This window comes from Anolis sagrei, chromosome 10 (genome assembly GCF_037176765.1).
Source record: "Anolis sagrei isolate rAnoSag1 chromosome 10, rAnoSag1.mat, whole genome shotgun sequence".
Lineage (NCBI taxonomy): Eukaryota > Metazoa > Chordata > Lepidosauria > Squamata > Dactyloidae > Anolis > Anolis sagrei.
The window spans coordinates 31,403,773-31,425,674 of NC_090030.1; the positions used below are offsets into that span (position 1 = coordinate 31,403,773).

The 21,902-nt window shown below is 45.8% G+C and overlaps 1 protein-coding gene across 1 annotated transcript in view; it reads left to right on the forward strand.

Moving 5' to 3' along the window:
• Positions 1 to 20,573, forward strand: part of CDX4 (caudal type homeobox 4) — a 27,473-nt gene extending 6,900 nt beyond the window's left edge. Inside the window, exons 2-3 of the mRNA XM_060756607.2 lie at positions 15,280 to 15,425; positions 20,349 to 20,573. Of these exons, the coding sequence (XP_060612590.2) occupies positions 15,280 to 15,425; positions 20,349 to 20,573 (371 nt within the window). The remainder of the gene's footprint in view (positions 1 to 15,279; positions 15,426 to 20,348) is intronic.
• Positions 20,574 to 21,902: the final 1,329 nt, after the last annotated feature.

The following is a 21,902-nucleotide window of genomic DNA, read 5'->3' on the forward strand; positions in this document are numbered from 1 at the left end:
AAGGGACTCCTAGATGGATTTTAGCTCAGCAGTGTATCCGTTCTGGGTTTTAGTCCGAACTTGGAAGGCTCTTTCCAAGAGAATGAAACTGTTTGGGACGGGATAATGCTCAAAACCTTTGAAAGCTCCACAATGGATTCCTTGCTGTTCGGGTACACGGTGAGCCTCCAAATGTGTTGTACTTCAGTTCCCATAAGCTCCAAACCAATGGGCAAGAATGATGGGAATACAAGCCCAACACATCTGGGATTTATAGTTCACCTACAATCAAAGAGCATTCTGAACTCCACCAACGATTGAATTGAACCAATCTTGGCACACAGGATTCCCATGACCAACTGAAAATACTGGAAGGGTTTGATAGGCATTGACCTTGAGTTTTGGAGTTGTAGTTCACCTACATCCAGAGAGCACTGTGGACTCAAACAATGATGGATCCGGACCAGACTTGGCAGGAATACTCAATATGCCCAAATGTGAACACTGGTGGAGTTTGGGGAAAATAGACCTTGATATTTGGGAGTTGCAGTTGCTGGGATTTATAGTTCACCCTTCCCAAGTGTCAAGGACTGTGTGATGTATCAGCAAATAATACAAGTGGATCAGAGTAGGGTGGCCTTTTGTAGCTGACAGGTGGTCATTTTGTCAGTGCTGATTGTTTTTAAGTGTAGGCCAAGGTCCTTAGGCACTTCACCCATTGTGCCGATCCCCACTGGGACCATCTTGACTGGCTTGTGCAGTTTGATCTTTAAATCCTGTGTGTGTGTGTGTGTGTAGTATCATAGCTATTATTGTATTTATATATATCTTGCTTTATTGTCGATTGTTTTTAAGTGCAGGCCAAGGTCTTTAGGCACTGCACCCAGTGTGTCGATCACCACTGGGACTATCTTGACTGGCTTGTGCAGTTTGATCTTTAAATCCTATATGTGCATGTGTGTGTGTTTGTGTGTCTGTATAGTATCATAGCTATTATTGTATTTATATATATCTTGCTTTATTGTTGATTGTTTTTAAGTGCAGGCCAAGGTCTTTAGGCACTGCACCCAGTGTGCTGATCACCACTGGGACCATCTTGACAGGCTTATGCAGTTTGATCTTTAAATCCTCTGTGTGTGTGTGTGTGTGTGTAGTATCATAGCTATTATTGTATTTATATATATCTTGCTTTATTGCTGATTGTTTTTAAGTGCAGGCCAAGGTCTTTAGGCACTGCACCCAGTGTGCCGATCACCATTGGGACCACCTTGACTGGCTTGTACCATGGTCTTTGCACTCTGATCTTTAAATCCTTTTATATATAACTATTATTGTATTTCTATCTATCCTTCTTTACTTCGATTGTTTTTAAGTGCAGGCCAAGGTCTTTAGGCACTGCACCCAGTGTGCCGATCACCACTGGAACTATCTTGACTGGCTTGTGCCATAGTCTTTGCAGTTCGATCTTTAAATCCTTGTTGTTGTTGTTGTTGTTATATTTATTTATATCCCGCTTTAACTCCCCAAAGGGGACTTCAAGGGTTAGTGCTCATCTCCATTTCTAAGCCGAAGAGCCGGCGTTGTCCATAGACACCACCAAGGTCATGTGGCCAGCATGTCTGCATGGAGCGCCATTTCCTTCCCGCCAGAGCGGTACCTATTGATCTACTCACATTTGCATGTTTTCGAACTGCTAGGTTGGCAGAAGCTGGGGCTAACAGCAGGCGCTCACCCCGCTCCCCGGATTCGAACCCGTGACCTTTCGGTATGCAAGTTCAGCAGTTCAGCAGTTTAACCCACTGTGCCACTGGGGGCTCCATGTATTATATAGTAATATATAAAATAGTAATATATAAAGTATTGTAAGTGTATGCAACCATTCAACCAACATCCATAGACATATATATGAGTCTACACAGCTATATAATCCAGTTCTAAGTAGATAATCTGGATATTGGGTTTAGAAGTCCTTTCTGCTAGGTTGGCAAAAGCTGGGGCTAACAGCAGGAGCTCACCCCGCTCTCCAGATTCGAACCTGTGACCTTTCGGTAAACAAGTTCAGCAGCTCAGCGGTTTAACTTACTGTGCCACCAGGGGCTCCGTGTGTATATATATCTCCATAGATATACACGCACGTACACACGCACACGCACATATCCATATATGGGTGTGTGTGTATATATGTGTGTGTGTGTATCTGTGGAGTTATAGACACACACGGAGCCCCCGGTGGCACAGTGGGTTAAACCGCTGAGCTGTTGAACTTGCATACCGAAAGGTCACAGGTTCCTGCTGTTAGCCCCAGCTTCTGCCAACCTAGCAGTTCAAAAACATGAAAATGTGAGTAGATCAATAGGTACAGCTCTGGCTGTACCTATTATCCATATATGGGTGTGTGTTTCTCTCTCTCTACATGTGTGTGTGTATATATATATATAAATACTAGTCGTCCCTTGCCACGCGTTGGTGTGGCCCACATGGGGGTTCTGTGTGGGAGGTTTGGCCCAATTCTATTGTTGCTGGGGTTCAGAATGCTCTGTGATTGTAGGTGAACTATAAATCCCAGCAACTACAACTCCCAAATGTCAAGATTCTATTTTCCCCCAAACTCCACTAGAGTTTACATTTGGGCATATTGAGTATTCATGTAGAGTCTGGTCCAGATCCATCATTGTTTGAGTCCACAGTGATCTCTGGATGTAGGTGAACTACAACTCCAAAAGCAAAGGACACTGCCCACCAAACCCTTCCAGTATGATCTGTTGGTCATAGGCGAACTGTGTGCCAAGTTTGGTTCAATTCCATCGTTGGTGGGGTTCAGAATGTTCTTTGATTGTAGATGAACTATAAATCCCAGCAACTACAACTCCCAAATGAAAGTGCTTCCAAGTTCAGACTAAAACCCAGAGCGGACACTCTGCTGAGTTAAAGTCCACCTAGGAGTCGCTTGGAAGAGTGTGATGTAATTCCATGTGTTGTTATGAACTTCCACTTTTAGACTTCTTGTTGTTGTTTACATGGTGCTTTCTATTTCTGAAAAGTTGTAGGTGAACTATATCTCCCCTAAATCACTGTCAATTCCTCCCAAATCCCTCCAGTATTTTCTGTTGGTCATGGGGGCTCTGTGTGGGAATTTTGGCCCAATTCTATTGATGGGGTTCAGAATGCGCTTTGATTGTGGGTGAACTATAAATCCCAGCAATGATAACTCTCAAATGTCAAGGTCTGTTTTCCTCAAACTCCACGAGTGTTCACATTTGGGCATATTGAGTATTTCTGCCAAGTTTGGTCCAGATCCATCATTGTCTGAATCTACAGTACTCTCTGGATGTAGATGAACTACAACTCCAAAATCGAAGGTCAATGCCCAACAAACCCTTCCAGTATTTTCTCTTGGTCGTCATGGAAGTTCTGTGTGCCAAATCTGGTTCAATTCCATCATTGGAGGAGTAAAGAATACTCTTTGATTGTAGGTGAACTATAAATCCCATCAATGATAACTTCCAAATGTCACGTTCTATTCTCCTCAAACTCCACCAGAGTTGACATTTAGGCTTATTGCGTATCCATGCCAAGTTTGGTCCAGATCCAACATTATTTGAGCCCACAGTGCTCACTGGATGTAGGATGGTGAACTACAACTCCAAAACTCAAGGTCAATGCCCACCAAACCCTTCTAGTATTTTCTGCTGGCCATGGGAGTTCTGTGTGGGAAGTTTGGCCCAATTCCATCATTGGTGGGAAGGAAGGAAGGAAGGAAGGAAGGAAGGAAGGAAGGAAGGAAGGAAGGAAGGAGGAGAGAGAAAGGATAGAACCAGAGAGCAAAGGAAGGGAGGAAAAAAACAGGTAGAGAAGAAAGAAAGAAGAAGGGAAAGAAAAAGAGGGAAGGAAGGAAGGGAGGAAGAGAAAGGAAAAGAAGGAGGGAAGTAAATATAAAAGTGAAAGAAGGAAGAAAAGAGAGAGGGAGGGAGGGAGGGAGGGAGGGAGGGAATGAAGGAAGGAAGGAAGGAAGGAAGGAAGGAAGGAAGGAAGGAAAAAGGAGAAAGGATGGAACCAGAGAGCAAAGGAAGGGAGGAAAGAAATAGGTAGAGAAGAAAGAAAGGGGAAGGAAAAGAAAAAGAGAGTAGGGAGGAAGGAGGAAGAGAAAGGAAAAGAAGGAGGGAAGGAAATAAAAAAGTGAAAGAAGGAAGGAAAGAGAGGGAGGGAAGGAAGGAAGGAAGGAAGGAAGGAAGGAAGGAAGGAAGGAAGGAAGGAAGGAAAGAGGAGAGAGAAAGGATGGAACCAGAGAGAAAAGGAAGGGAGGAAAGAAACAGGTAGAGAAGAAAGAAAGAAGAAGGGAAAGAGAAAGGAAAAGAAAAACAGGGAAGGAAGGAAAGAGGGAGGGAAGAAAGGAGAGAGAAAGAAGGAGAGAAAGAGGGAGAGAAGGTTGACCAGAGCAACGTGTGGTGGGTACAGATAGTTATTCTTATTCTTATTCTTATTATTTAATTTTTATTTTTAAAATACATACCTTACACACACAAAACATTTACAATTCCCACCACCAACACGAGGATTGGTTTCTTTCACATATTCATTTCTTTTTGAGACAATCTTTATATCTTTATCTTCATACATTTCCATCCTATATACTATATAACATTTGTATCTTATTTCTTATGGCTTGATCTCCGGATTGATTCTTTACCCTTGTCCATCTATCTTCCATTTCTCTCATTCTATTTTCATTGATTTTTAAATCATTTAATTTCACATTCATAATTTCGAATTCCATTTGCTCCACCATCTATTGGTACCATTTATTTACTGTCCATTTTGGTTTATCTTTCCACCCTAATACTATTACTGCTTATGCACATTCTATTGTTGCTTCTTTTATTTCCCATTTCCTCTCGTTTTCCTAATACCACTACTTCCTTTGTTATGACCCACTCGTTTCCTAGTATTTGACTTGACTCATTTTGTATAGTCTGCCAAAAATATTGTACATATTTGCATTCCCATGTCATGTGCATAAACCACCCTTTCTGATGGCATCCATTCATTATTATTATTAGAATTAGAATTCATAGAATCAAAGAGTTGGAAGAGACCTCCTGGGCCATCCAGTCCAACCCCATTCTGCCAAGAAGCAGGAATATTGCATTCAAAGCACCCCCAACAGATGGCCGTCCAGCCTCTGTTTAAAAGCTTCCAAAGAAGGAGCCTTCACCACACTCGGGGGCAGAGAGTTCCACTGCTGAACGGCTCTCACAGTCAGGAAGTTCTTCCTCATGTTCAGATGGAATCTCCTCTCTTGTAGTTTGAAGCCATTGCTCCATTGCGTCCTGCAAGGAAGCAGAAAACAAGCTTGCTCCCTCCTCCTCCCTGTAGCTTCCTCTCACATATTTATACATGGCTATCATGCCTCCTCTCAGCCTTCTCTTCTTCAGGCTAAACATGCCCAGCTCCTTAAGCCGCTCCTCATAGGGCTTGTTCTCCAGACCCTTGATCATTTTAGTCGCCCTCCTCTGGACACATTCCAGCTTAGAGTCAATATCTCTCTTAGAATCATAGAATCAAAGAGTTGGAAGAGACCTCATGGGCCATCCAGTCCAACCCCCTGTCAAGAAGCAGGAATATTGCATTCAAATCACCCCTGACAGATGGCCATCCAGCCTCTGTTTAAAAGCTTCAATTGTAGTGCCCAGAACTGGACACAATATTCCAGGTAAAGTGGTCTAACCAAAGTGGAATAGATGGGTAGCATGACTTCCCTAGATCTAGACACTATGCTCCTATTGATGCAGGCCAAAATCCCATTGGCTTTTTTTGCCGCCACATCACATTGTTGGCTCATGTTTAACGTGTTGTCCACAAGGACTCCAAGATCTTTTCCACACATACTGCTCTCGAGCCAGGCATCATCATCCCCCATTCTGTATCTTTGCATTTCGTTTTTTCTGCCTAAGTGGAGTATCTTGCATTTGTCCCTATTGAACTTCATTTTGTTAGTTTTGGCCCATCATCTCTCTAATCTGTCAAATGCCCCTGCATTTGACAGGGACAAATGCAAGAGGGTGAACTATTCTTCCCTCCTAAGTGGGAAAAGCCAGGCATCATCGTCCCCCATTCTGTATCTTTGCATTTCATTTTTTCTGCCTAAGTGGAGTATCTTGCATTTGTCCCTGTTGAACTTCATTTTGTTAGTTTTGGCCCATCTCTCTAACCTGTCAAAAGAGATGGGCCAAAACTAACAAAATGAAGTTCAACAGGGACAAATGCAAGAGGGTGAACTATTCTTCCCTCCTAAGTGGGAAAAGCCAGGCATCATCGTCCCCCATTCTGTATCTTTGCATTTCATTTTTTCTGCCTAAGTGGAGTATCTTGCATTTGTCCCTGTTGAACTTCATTTTGTTAGTTTTGGCCCATCTCCCTAATCCGACAAGAGAGATGGGCCAAAACTAACAAAATGAAGTTCAACAGTGACAAATGCAAGATACTCCACTTTGGCAGGAAAAACAAAATGCAAAGATATAGAATGGGGGATGCCTGGCTCGAGAGCAGTACGTGTAAAAAAGATCTTGGAGTCCTCGTGGACAACAAGTTAAACATGAGCCAACAATGTGATGTGGCGGCAAAAAAAGTCAATGGGATTTTGGCCTGCATCAAGAGGAGCATAGTGTCTAGATCTAGGGAAGTCATGCTACCCATCTATTCTGCTTTGGTTAGACCACACCTGGAATATTGTGTCCAATTCTGGGCACCACAATTCAAGAGAGATATTGACAAGCTGGAATGTGTCCAGAGGAGAGCGACTAAAATGATAAAAGGTCTGGAGAACAAGCCCTATGAGGAGCGGCTTAGGGAACTGGGCATGTTTAGCCTGAAGAAGAGAAGGCTGAGAGGAGATATGAGAGCCATGTATAAATATGTGAGAGGAAGCCACAGGGAGGAGGAGGGAGCAAGCTTGTTTTCTGCTTCCTTGGAGACTAGGACGCGGAACAATGGCTTCAAACTACAAGAGAGGAGATTCCATCTGAACATGAGGAAGAACTTCCTGACTGTGAGAGCCGTTCAGCAGTGGAACTCTCTGCCCCGGAGTGTGGTGGAGGCTCCTTATTTGGAAGCTTTGAAACAGAGGCTGGATGGCCATCTGTCAGGGGTGATTTGAATGCAATATTCCTGCTTCTTGGCAGAATGGGGTTGGACTGGATGGCCTATGAGGTCTCTTCCAACTCTTTGATTCTATGATTCTAGGAGGGAAAGAGAAATACGATAAGATATGCTTCTGGCGACATAGGAATATCTAGCTTTAAGATTTTTCTACATTCCTTATGTATCAACTTCCAGTACTCCCTCGCTTTCGGGCATAGCCACCATAAATGATAGAAAGAGCCCTCCTTAACTTTACTCTTCCAGCATTTGTTATCTGCGTTTCTATACATTTTTGCTATCTTTTGAGGTGTTAAGTACCAACGGTGTAACATTTTAAGCCAGTTCTCTCTTAAGTCAGAAGAGTAGGTGTATTTGAGCCGTCTCGTCCATATTGTTTCCCATTCCCTTAGTTGGATGGGTCTCCCTACGTTTTTCGCCCATTGGACCACTGAGTTTTTAACTATCTCCGTTTCAGTGGCACACCCCAATAAGTTTTGGTATAGGACCGTTATTACTTTCCTATCTCTCTTCTGAATCCTTTCCCACAGATCATTTTCCTCCCCAAAACCTAGTTTTTGTCCTCCTTGTAGCTTTCTTTGATCTGGGCGTATTGGAACCAAGAGACGTTACTAAAGTCTTTGGCTAAGTCGCTCTGGGTTCTTAATTCTCTTGAGCCTTTCTTTTTAAGGAGAATGTCTTTATAAGTCGGCCATTGGACCCAGCCCAATAGTCTACGTTGTCTTGCCTCCAGCAGGAAAATCCACAATGGAGTTTTATGGAAGAGGTGTCTCTTATGTCTATCCTAGACCTTTATCAGGGCTGACCTCACAAAGTGGTTCCCGAAATTACTTTCTTTTTTGGCCCCTTCGTACCATTATTATTATTATTATTCTTGAACTATTCTTCCCTCCTAAGTGGGAAAACAGGAATGCAGGAAGATAGCTCAAACAACAAGGGGAGAGTTCCCAAAGGCTGGACTAGATGACCTTTGGGGTCCCCTTCCTAGGCGGAGATGCTGCGACGCCAGACATGGACCAAGCCCTGTGCTGAGGAGGATGTCAAGCGACATAAAGAGGAAGACCTGAAGGGGTTTTTGTCTCCTGGGATTGTTGTTTTCCCCTTTGCCAACCAGCTGCGAGGTCGCCGGCCTGTCCTGACCCGTGGTCCCATTGTGCCCAGTTCAGAGGCCTCCGTCCGTCCGGGCCTTATCTGGCTACCCTTTTTCACACCTCTCCTTCGCTTTGATATGCACCCCCTTCTTCTCTTCCTCCTTCTTTCTTTCTCTCTCCCCTTATATGGCCGGAAAGGGTGATAATTTTCACAGCAAATAAAAGGGGCTTTTATTGTGCTCGGAAAGGAATGCCCTGTGAATTTTATGGCCGAGGAGGGAAACAAAGCCTGGTCCCTTCTGTCTCCGTTCAGATTCCCAACCCGCTGCTCAATTTGGGCAGAGTCTCACACTGCTAAATTTAACCCCAGTATCCTAAACCAAGGTCAAGCCGGAGGTGAGTGTTTTGTCCCGCAAGAGGAACCTTAGGCATGCACATCGGCCTTCAAGTCCCCTGTTGACTTATGGAGATCCCATGGATTGCATAGGATTTCCTTAGGCAAGGAAGACTCAGGCTCACATTTGACAACGCCTTCCTCTGCAATAGTGGTTATGGATCTTGGAAATCATTGGCAGGCTCCCATCCAAGGACTAACCAAGGCTGTCCCTGCTTAGCTTCCAAGATCAAGTTGGATTTAATTTATTTATCACTAGCCATCCCCTGCCACGTGTTGCTGTGGCCCACATGGGGATTCTGTGTGGGAGGTTGGGCCCAATTCTATCATTCTGGGGTTCAGAATGCTCTGTGATTGTAGGTGAACTACAAATCCCAGCAACTACAACTCCCAAATGTCAAGATTCTTTTTTTTCCCCAAACTCTACCAGTGTTCACATTTGGGCATACTGAGTATTCGTGTAGAGTTTGGTCCAGATCCATCATTGTTTGATTCATAGAATCATAGAATCAAAGAGTTGGAAGAGACCTCATGGGCCATCCAGTCCAACCCCATTCTGCCAAGAAGCAGGAATATTGCATTCAAATCACCCCTGACAGATGGCCATCCAGCCTCTGTTTAAAAGCTTCCAAAGAAGGAGCCTCCACCACACTCCGGGGCAGAGAGTTCCACTGCTGAACAGCTCTCACAGTCAGGAAATTCTTCCTCGTGTTCAGATGGAATCTCCTCTCTTGTAGTTTGAAGCCATTGTTCCATTGCGTTCTAATCTCCAGGGAAGCAGAAAACAAGCTTGCTCCCTCCTCCACCCTGTGGCTTCCTCTCACATATTTGTACATGGCTATCATATCTCCTCTCAGCCTTCTCTTCTTCAGGCTAAACATGCCCAGCTCCTTAAGCCGCTCCTCATAGGGCTTGTTCTCCAGACCCTTGATCATTTTAGTCAACCTGCTCTGGACACATTCCAGCTTGCCAATATCTCTCTTGAATTGTGGTGCCCAGAATTGGACACAATATTCCAGGTGTGGTCTAACCAAAGCGGAATAGAGCATGGGGAGCAGGACTTCCCTAGATCTAGACACTAGGCTCCTATTGATGCAGGCCAAAACCCCGTTGGCTTTTTTTGCCGCCACATCACATTGTTGGCTCATGTTTAACTTGTTGTCCACGAGGACTCCAAGATCTTTTTCACACGTACTGCTCTCGAGCCAGGCCTCATTGTCCCCCATTCTCTATCTTTGCATTTCGTTTTTTCTGCCAAAGTGGAGTATCTTGCATTTGTCCCTGTTGAACTTCATTTTGTTAGTTTTGGCCCATCTCTCTAACCTGTCAAGATCGTTTTGAATCCTGCTCCTGTCCTCTGGAGTATTGGCTCTCCCTCCCAATTTGGTCCTGTCTGCAAACTTGATGATCATGCCTTCTAGCCCTTCATCTCAGTCATTAATAAAGATGTTGAACAGGACCGGGCCCAGGACGGAACCCTGCTTGTGGCACTCCACTCGCCACTTCTTTCCAGGATGAAGAGGAAGTCCACAGTACTCTCTGGATGTAGGTGAACTACAGCTCCAAAACCAAAGGACACTGCCCACCAAACCCTTCTAGTATTTCCTGTTGGTCATGGGAGAACTGTGTGCCAAGTTTGGTTGAGTTCCATCATTGGATTGTTCAGAATGCCCTTTGACTGTAGGTGAACTATAAATCCCAGCAACTACAACTCCCAAATGACAAAATCAGTTTTTTGAGTGAAGGACATACATTGGGTTGTTAGGTGTCTTGTGTCCAAATTTGGTGTCAATACATCCAGTGGTTTTTGAGTTCTGTTAATCCCACAAACGAACATTACATTTTTATTTATATTGATTTATTTATTTACACCATTTCTGCCCCACCCTTCTCACCCCCGAGGGGGAACTCAGGGCAGCTAATACAGGCAGCAATTCGATGCCACAATATCAATAACAACAATGTAAAATCATAATATATAACAGATTAAAAACAGTAACATTAATTATAATCACATAGTCACATAGCCACTTCCAACTGTCGTAACAGTGCTGTGGTCCAGGTTCAGTGTCTAAAGTGCTGCTGTGCCCACTAGCCAAAGGCCTGACTCCAAAACCACGATTTTAGTTTTTTTCCTAAAAGAAAGGAGGGAGGACGCCGATCTGATCTTGCCGAGGAGCAAATTCCACGACCAGGGGGCCACCACTGAGAAGGTCCTGTATCTGGTCCCCACCAGACGCGTTTGCGAAGAGATTGTTTTCTGCTTCTTTGGAGACTAGGACGTGGAACAATGGCTTCAAACTACAAGAGAGGAGATTCCATCTGAACATGAGGAAGAACTTCCTGACTGTGAGAGCCGTTCAGCAGTGGAACTCTCTGCCCCGGAGTGTGGTGGAGGCTCCTTCTTTGGAAGCTTTTAAACAGAGGCTGGATGGCCATCTGTCGGGGGTGATTTGAATGCAATATTCCTGCTTCTTGAAGAGCAGGGCCTTCCTAGTAGATCTTAAACTATGAGGTGGAACATCGAGGGAGATACATTCAGACAAGCAAAGGGTTTCCTTAGGCAAGGAAGACTCAGGCTCACTTTTGACAGTTCCTTCCTCTGCAATAGTGCTTATGGATCTTGGAAATCATTGGCAGGCTCCCATCCAAGAACTAACCAAGTTTGTCCCTGCTTAGCTTCCAAGATCAAGTTGGATTTATTTGTCATAACAGAAGAGAACCGAGGATACGGTTGGACACAATATTCCAGGGAAGTCATGCTACCCATGCTCTATTCTTCCTTGGTTAGACCACACCTGGAATATTGTGTTCAATTCTGGGCACCACAATTCAAGAGAGATGTTGACTCTAAGCTGGAATGTGTCCAGAGGAGGGCGACTAAAATGATCAAGGGTCTGGAGAACAAGCCCTATGAGGAGCGGCTTAAAGAGCTGGGCATGTTTAGCCTGAAGAAGAGAAGGCTGAGAGGAGACATGATAGCCATGTATAAATATGTGAGAGGAAGCCACAGGGAGGACGGAGCAAGCTTGTTTTCTGCTTCCTTGGAGACTAGGACGCGGAACAATGGCTTCAAACTACAAGAGAGGAGATTCCATCTGAGCATTAGGAAGAACTTCCTGACTGTGAGAGCCGTTCAGCAGTGGAACTCTCTGCCCCGGAGTGTGGTGGAGGCTCCTTCTTTGGAAGCTTTTAAACAGAGGCTGGATGGCCATCTGTCGGGGGTGCTTTGAATGCAATTTTCCTTCTTGGCAGAGAGTTAGACGGGATGGCCCATGAGGTCTCTTCCAACACTATGATTCTATGGGGAGAATCACCCTCTGGGTTCATTCACTTAACCAATTACACATCCACCTCAACGTAGTTTACCTAGCCCACATTGGACTAGTTTCCTTGCCAGAAGGTCTTGCTGAAGGAAGGCCTTCCTGAAATCCAGATACAATCCATCCACGGCGTTCTCCGCATCTACCCAGCTTGTAACTCTATCGAAAAACGAGATCAGATGAGTCTGGCATGACTTGTTTTTGATCAATCCATGTTGACTATTAGCAATGACCGCATTGCTTTCTGTTTGCAGACCACTTCCTTAATGATCTTTTCCAGAAGCTTGCCTGGTATCGACGTGAGGCTGACCGGATGGTAATTGTTTGGGTTGTCCTTGTTTCCCCCCTTGAAGATAGAGAAAGACCACATTTGCCTTCCTCCGATCTGCTAGAACTTGTCCCATTCTTCAAGAACTCTCAAAGATGATTGCCAGTGGTTTCGAAATGACTTCTGCTAGTTCCTTCAATACTCTTGGATGTAGTTGATCCGGCCCTGGGACCTGAATTTGTGTAGAGTGGCCAGGTCTTCCTTGACTACTTGTTTCCCTATTGGGGGTTGGATTTCCCCTAATCCTTCGTCCATTCCATGTTACTGAGGTTGAGGATAGCTTTCTTTTTGTGAGAAGGCTGAGGCAAAGAAGGCAAACTAGTCCAATGTGGGCTAGACAAAACTACGGTGAGGTGGATCTGGATTTGGTTAAATGGATGAACCCAGAGGGTGATTCTCCCCAAGGCTTCCTCTTCTTCATCCTGGAAAGAAGTGACGAGTGGAGTGCCATCCGCAGGGTTCCCCCCTGGGCCCGGTCCTGTTCAACATCTTTATTAATGACTTAGATGAAGGGTTAGAAGGCATGATCATCAAGTTTGCAGACGACACCAAATTGGGAGGGAGAGCCAAGACTCCAGAGGACAGGAGCAGGATTCAAAACAATCTGGACAGATTGGAGAGATGATGGGCCAAAACTAACATAATTAAGTTCAACAGGGACAAATGCAAGATACTCCACTTTGGCAGGAAAAACGAAATGCAAAGATACAGAATGGGGGACAATGAGGCCTGGCTCGAGAGCAGTACGTGTGAAAAAGATCTTGGAGTCCTCGTGGACAACAAGTTAAACATGAGCCAGGAATGTGATGTGGCGGCAAAAAAAGCCAATGGGATTTTGGCCTGCATCATGAGGAGCCTAGTGTCTAGATCCAGGGAAGTCCTGCTCCCCATGCTCTATTCCGCTTTGGTCAGATCACACCTGGAATATTGTGTCCAATTCTGGGCACCACAATTCAAGAGAGAGATTGACAAGCTGGAATGTGTCCAGAGGAGGGCGACTAAAATGATCAAGGGTCTGGAGAACAAGCCCTATGAGGAGCGGCTTAAGCAGCTGGGCATGTTTAGAATGAAGACGAGAAGGCTGAGAGGAGCTATACATGGCTATATTTATAGCCATGTATAAATATGTGAGAGGAAGCCACAGGGAGGAGGGAGCAAGTTTTTTTTTTCTGCTTCCTTGGAGACTAGGACGCAAGGGAAGAATGGCTTCAAACTACAAGAGAGGAGATTCCATCTGAACATTAGGAAGAACTTCCTGACTGTGAGAGCCGTTCAGCAGTGGAACTCTCTGCCCCAGAGTGTGGTGGAGGCTCCTTCTTTGGAAGCTTTTAAACAGAGGCTGGATGGCCATCTGTCAGGGGTGATTTGAATGCAATATTCCTGCTTCTTGGCAGAATGGGGTTGGACTGGATGGCCCAGAAGGTCTCTTCCAACTCTTTGATTCTATGATTCTATGAAACCAACATAATCAAAGAAGCCCTTTGTATTATTTTGAATGTCCCTGGCAATCCTGAGCTCATTTTGCGCTCTAGCCTTGCAAACCTTCTCCCTACAGGAGTTAGCTATTCCTTTGAATTCTCCTTTGGTGGTTTCTCCCCTTTTCCACTTCTTGTGAATGTCTCTTTGGAGTCTTAGCCCAGTTAGAAGTTCTAACCGGGCTATGTTAGAAATTCTAACTTTGAGGATTGGAAAGAGTTGTCTTCTAGAAGCAAACGTACCATCATTCAGGTAATTAATGAACATGGTACTGATTCAGTTTTATGGAGAAACGCTGGGCTAAGTGAAGGGAAACCAATACTTTCATTCGCTATTTCGGTGGTATACAAACCTGTAAATAGCTCTTTACTGCTTGTCACGCCATGAATTCTAACAGTCCTTTCTTGATGCTTTGAAAACCTGGCAAATCTTTGATACTGCATCTGTCATATACATATATGTGTGTGTATGAATGGCTGGATGGCCCTTTGTCAGGAGGGCTTTGATTATGTTTTCTTGTCCTGGTGAAGGGAGTTGAATTGGATGGCCTTAAGGCAGCATTTCTCAACCTGGGAAGTCAAGGCTCATCAAGAAGGATCATCAAAGACCACCAGAAAACACAATATTTTCTGTTGGTCATGGGGGTTCTGTGTGAGATGTTTGGCCCAATTCCATCGTTGGTGGAGTTCAGAATGCTCTTTGATTGTAGGTGAACTATAAATTCCAGTAAGTACAACTCCCAAATGTCAAGGTCTATTTCCTTTAAACTCCATCTGTGTTCATATTTGGGCATATGGAATATTCGTGCCAAGTTTGGTCCAGATCCATCATTGCTTGAGTCCACAGTGCTCTCTGGATGTGGGTGAACTATAATTCCCAAACTGAAGGTCAATGTCCACCAAACCCTTCTAGTTTTTTCTGTCGGTCATGGGAGCCCTGTGTGCTAAGTTTGGCCCAATTCCATCATTGGTGGAGTTCAGAATGCTCTTTGATTGTAGGTTAACGATAAATCCGAACAACGATACGGCTGAGTTGCTGAGCTTGTTTACCGAAAGAGTGCAGGTTCAAATCCAGGAAGTGGCTATTAGCTTCCGCTGTCAGCCCCAGCTTCTGCCAACTTAGCAGAAGTTCAAAAACATGCAAATGTGAGTAGATCAGTAGGTACTGCTCTGGCGGGAAGGTAACAATGCTCCCTGCAGTTATGCTGGCCACATGACCTTGGAGGTGTCTACGGACAACGCTGGCTCTTTGGCTTAGAAATGGAGATGAGCACCACACCCAAGTCAGACATGACTGGACATAATGTCAGGGGGAAACCTTTACCTACAACTCCCAAATGACAAAGCCACCCCCCCCCAACCCCACCAGTATTCAAATTTGGGTGTATTGGGTAATTGTGCCAAATTTGGTTGGGGGTCACCACAACACGAGGAACTGCATTAAGGGGTCACGGCATTAGGAAGGTTGAGAAACAATGCTTTAGATGAACAATACATGGCAGAGATGCTTGTTTTTTTGTTTTACCCCAATTAGGCAAAACGAGGACGACTGAGAAGTACCGCATTGTCTACTCAGATCACCAGAGACTAGAGCTGGAGAAAGAGTTTCATTACAACCGATACATCACTATCCGGAGGAAGTCCGAACTGGCTGCAAACCTAAGGCTTTCCGAGAGACAGGTAGAACATGAGCATATATACCATACAGTACACGCACGCCCATACAGACACACAAAACAAATAAATTAATAAAAACTAACATTTATAAAATATATATTTACTAGCCATCCCCTGCCACGTGTTGCTGTGGCCCACATGGGGGTTCTGTGTGGGAGGTTTGGCCCAATTCTATCGCTGGTGGGATTCAGAATGCTCTGATTGTAGGTGAACTATAAATCTCAGCAACTACGATTCCCAAATGTTAAGATTCTATTTTCCCCAAAGTTCACCAGCATTCACATTTGGCAATACTGAGTATTTGTGTAGAGTTTGGTCCAGATCCATCCTTGTTTGAGTCCACAGTGATCTCTGGATGTAGGTGAACTACAACTCCAAAACCAAAGGACACTGCCCACCAAACCCTTCCAGGATTTTCTGTTGGTCATGGGGGAACTATGTGCCAAGTTTGGTTCAATTCCATCATTGGTGGGGTTCAGAATGCTCTTTGATTGTAAGTGAACTATAAATCCCAGCAACTACAACTCCCAAATGTCAAGATTCTATTTCCCCCAAATTCCATCAGTGTTCATAATCTGGGCATATTGAGTATTCGTGTAGAGTTTGGTCCACATCCATCATTGTGTCCACAGTGATCTCTAGATGTAGGTGAACTACAACTCCAAAACCAAAGGACACTGCCCACCAAACCCTTCCAGAATTTTTTGTTGGTCATGGGAGAACTGTGTGCCAAGTTTGGTTCAATTCCATCGTTGGTGGGGTTCAGAATGCTCTTTGATTGTACATGAACTATAAATCCCAGCAACTATAACTCCCACATGTCAAGGTTCAATGTTCTCCAAAATCCACCAGTGTTCACATGTGGGCATATTGAGTATTCGTGTAGAGTTTGGTCCAGATCCATCATTGTTTGAGTCCACAGTGATCTCTGGATGTAGGTGAACTACAACTCCAAAACCAAAGGACACTGCCCACCAAACCCTTCCAGTATTTTCTGTTGGTCATGGGAGAACTGTGTGCCAAGTTTGGTTCACTTCCATCGTTGGTAGGGTTCAGAATGCTCCTTGGTTGTAGGTGAACTATAAATCCCAGTAAGTACAACTCCCAAATGTCAAGGTCTATTTCCCCCAAACTCCATCTGTGTTCATATTTGGGCATATTGAGTGTTTGTGCCAAGTTTGGTCCATATCTATCATTGTTTGAGTCCACAGTGCTCTCTGGATGGAGGTGCACTATAACTCCAAACCCAAAGGACACTGCTCACCAAACCCTTCCAGTATTTTCTGTTGGTCATGGGAGTTCTGTGTGCCAAGTTTAGTTCAATTCCATTGTTGATGGAGTTCAGAATGCTCTTTGATTGTAGGTGAACTATAAATCCCAGCAACTACAACTCCCAAGTGACAAAACCATAATTTTTTGAGTGATTGTCACTTCTTGTGTTGTGGGACGTTTTGTTGCCAAATTTGGTGTGATTTCATTCATTGGTTCTTTTGTTTTTAAGGTACTCATTATGACCAGAGCATTTATATATATATAGATATACGTATAAAATAAATAAAAATGTGAAATATTATATATATATATAACACACACACACATACACACTAAATAAATAAATAAAAATATAAACTATATACAATAAATAAAAATATAAGCAAATCTATATATATAAATCTGTTAGGTTGGTTCAACCGGACAGCAAAACTCCACAACCCCCCAACGAAACTTAACCAAAATTGCCATGCCCATAACACAACCCACAAGGTACAAACATATCTACTCAAAATGAAAAACAACACAACAACACACTCACAAAACGGCAAAACAACAAAACTCAAAAAAAACCCAACGAAACTTAACCAAAATTGCCATGCCCATAACACAACCCACAAGGTACAAACATATCTACTCAAAATGAAAAACAACACAACAACACACTCACAAAACGGCAAAACAACTGAGCATGCGCATTGGTGCCCAACCGCAAGTTCCCTGGCGCGCGCACACAGCCTTCCGGCCAACGTTCCCTCTGCAGAAGACATGCCCACTCCAAGCCCCGCCGCGCCACTTCCCGCGCACACCCCCCTTGCCGCACGCACACACAACCCCACGCTCCATCACTCCCCCCGCCGCCGCACACACACCCGCAACCCCACGCTCCATCACTCCCCCCGCCACCACACACACACAACCCCAGGCTCCATCACTCCCCGCTGCCTCACACACACACACGCAACCCCTCCCCCCGCCGCCGCACACACACACGCAACCCCAGGCTCCATCATTCCCCCACTGCCGCACACACACACACAACCCCACACTCCATCACTCCCCCGCCGCCACACACACACACACAACCCCACGCTCCATCACTCCCCCCGCTGCCGCACACACACGCAACCCCACGCTCCATCACTCCCTCCACCGCCACACACATGCAACTTCACTCCCCCTGCCGCCGCACACACACACGCAACCCCACGTTCCATCACTCCACCCGCCGCCTCACACACACACGCAACCCCACGCTCCATCACTCCCCCCGCCGCCACACACACACACGCAACCCCACGCTCCATCACTCCCCTGCCGCCACACACACACGCAACCCCACGTTCCATCACTCCCCCCGCCGCCGCACACACACACGCTACCCCACGCTCCATCACTCCCCCCACCGCCACACACACACGCAACCCCACGCTCCATCACTCCCCCCGCTGCCGCACACACACACACACAACTCCACGCTCCATCACTCCCTCCACCGCCACACACATGCAACCTCACTCCCCCCGCCGCCGCACACACACACGCAACCCCACGTTCCATCACTCCCCCGCCGCCGCACACACACACGCAACCCCACTCCCCCTGCCGCCACACACACACACACACAACCCCACTCCCCCTGCCGCCTCACACACACACGCAACCCCAGGCTCCATCATTCCCCCTGCCGCCACACACACACGCAACCCCACGCTACATCACTCCCCCGCCGCCGCACACACACACACACAACCCCACGTTCCATCACTCCCTCCGCCGCCACACACACGCAACCCCACTCCCCCCACCGCTGCACACACACACGCAACCCCATGCTCCATCACTCCCCCCGCCGCCGCACATACACACGCAACCCCACGCTCCATCACTCCCCCGCCGCCGCACACACACACGCAACCCCACTCCCCCCGCCGTCGCACACACACACACAACCCCACGTTCCATCACTCCCCCGCTGCCTCACACACACACGCAACCCCACGCTCCATCACTCCCCCCGCCGCCACACACACACACGCAACCCCACGCTCCATCACTCCCCCGCTGCCACACACACACGCAACCCCACGTTCCATCACTCCCCCTGCCACCGCACACACACACGCAACCCCATGCTCCATCACTCCCCCCGCCGCCACACACACACGCAACCCCACGCTCCATCACTCCCCCCGCTGCCACACACACACACGCAACCCCACACTCCATCACTCCCTCTACCGCCACACACACGCAACCTCACTCCCCCCGCCGCCGTACACACACACGCAACCCCACGTTCCATCACTCCCCCCGCCGCCGCACACACACACGCAACCCCACGCTCCATCACTCCCCCGCCGCCGCACACACACACGCAACCCCACTCCCCCTGCCGCCACACACACACACATGCAACCCCAAACCCCCCACCGTTGCACGCACACACGCAACCCCAGGCTCCATCATTCCCCCTGATGCCGCACACACACACGCAACCCCACGCTACATCACTCCCCCGCCGCCGCACACACACACACACAACCCCACGCTCCATCACTCCCTCCGCCGCCACACACACGCAACCCCACTCCCCCCGCCGCTGCACACACACACGCAACCCCATGCTCCATCACTCCCCCCGCCGCCGCACATACACACGCAACCCCACGCTCCATCACTCCCTCGCCGCCGCACACACACACGCAACCCCACGCTCCATCACTCCCCCCGCCACCGCACACACACACGCAACCCCACTCCCCCCGCCGCCACACACACACACACAACCCCAGGCTCCATCATTCCCCCCGCCGCTGCACACACATAATAGTCCAGATATCTACCTCAACTTTGATAAGTTTTACTATAGGCCACAGCAATGCGTGGCAGGGCACAGCTAGTAATATATATATATTATATTCTCTACACACACAATAAATACATAAAAACAAAACAATACACGATAAATAAAAATATAAATATATAAAAATATTATTATATATACATACACACACAAATTAAACTAATAAAAACATTAAAAACATACAATAAACAAAAATATAAATATATAAAAATATAATATATATTATATTATATACACAAAATAAATAAATTAATGAAAGCATAAACTATATACAATAAATAAAAATAAATAAAATATATATCTATATATTATATATGCACACACGGAATTAATAAAAAATAAACAATATACAATAGATATAAATTAAATTAAAATATTATCTATTCACACAAAATAAATAAATTGATCAAAATATAAACGGTATACAATAAATAAGATATAAATAAATTAAAATATTAAATATTAAATGTTACTTATATATATGCACATACACACAACACAAACACACAAAATAAATAAATAAATACAAATAAATGGTATACAATAAATAAAAATGATATTTACACACACACAAAATAAATAAATAAAAACATAAACTATGTACAATAAATAAAATATATAATGTCTCGATGTTCAAGGACAGGCCGAGCTTTTCTTATGCTTCTGCAAAGGTGTTTAGAATAGCTTGTAGGTCTTCTTCTGAATGCGCACAGAGTACGTCATCATCACCATATTGGAATTCTATACTTTTCCACATTAACTCATACAAACTGTGCTTTATTTTATAGGTCAAAATCTGGTTCCAAAACCGCCGGGCCAAGGAACGGAAACTAATGAAGAAGAAGATGACCAGCTTCGATGGCGGTGGTGTTGGTTCCATCCAGAGGGACTCGGGACCCATCAGCCCGATCCCCATCGCTGACCCACAGACTCATTCGGAAATAGTGGGCCCGCTCTTTAGTCCGCCACCATCTCTGCCCATGAATGGCCTGCAGCACAACAGGAATCTTTAGCAGGGCGCAGAAACACAAGAGATCCAGAGCAACACATCAGCCATTTCTGGAGGAGAGAGAACGTCTTGACTGGGAAGAGGACTATGTTCGGTAAAAGGGCTGCAAGGCTAGGGATAAGGACCAGGACGACTGCAAAGCACACCTTGCAAAGAGACGCCACGTTTCCCTTGGACCTGAGACGGAGGGCCCTTCCACACAGCCCTATGTCTCAGCATATCAAGGCAGAAAATCCCACAATATCTGCTTTGAACTGGGTTATCTGAGTCCACACTGCCTTGATATGCTGGGATATAGGGCAGTCTGGAAGGGTTTCAAAGGAATCATAGAATCATAGAATAGAGTTGGAAGAGACCACATGGGACATCCAGTCCAAACCCCTGCCATGCAGGAAAAGCACAATCAAAGCACCCGCAACGGATGGCCATTCAGCCTCAACAATAACAACAACAGAGACCAAACGGGCCATCTAGTCCAACCCCATACCATGCAGGAAAAGCACAATCAAAGCACACCCAACAGATGGTCATCCAGTCATAACAACAACAACAACAACAACAACAGAGCTGGAAGACACCACCCGGGCCATCTAGTCCAACCCCATGCCATGCAGGAAAAGCACAATCAAAGCACCCCCAACAGATGGCCATTCAGTCTCAATAACAACAACAACAACAACAACAACAACAACAACAACAGAATTGGAAGAGACCACATGAACCATCCAGTGCAACCCCTTGCTATGCAGGAAAAGCACAATCAAAGATGGCCATCCAGTCTCAACAATAACAACGACAACAACAGAATTGGAAGAGACCACATGGGCCATCTAGTCCAACTCTATGCCATGCACGAAAAGCACAATCAAAGCACACCCAACAGATGGCCATCCAGTCATAACAACAACAACAACAACAACAACAACAACAGAGTTGGAAGAGACCACATGGGCCCTCCAGTCCGACCCCTTGCTATGCAGGAAAAGCGCAATCAAAGCAACCCCAACAGATAGCCATCCAGTCTCAACAATAACAACAGAGTTGGAAGAGACTGCATGGGCCATCCAGTCCATCCCCCTGCTATGCAGGAAAAGCACAATCAAAGCACCCCCAACATATGGCCATCCAGTCTCAACAATAACAACAACAAAGTTGGAAGAGACCACATGGGCCATCCAGTCCACCCTCCTGCCATGCAGGAAAAGCACAATCAAAGCACCCCCAACAGATGGCCATCCAGTCACAACAACAATAACAACAAAGACAACAACAACAACAACAACAACAACAACAACAACAACAGAGTTGGAAGAGACCACATGGGCCATCCAGT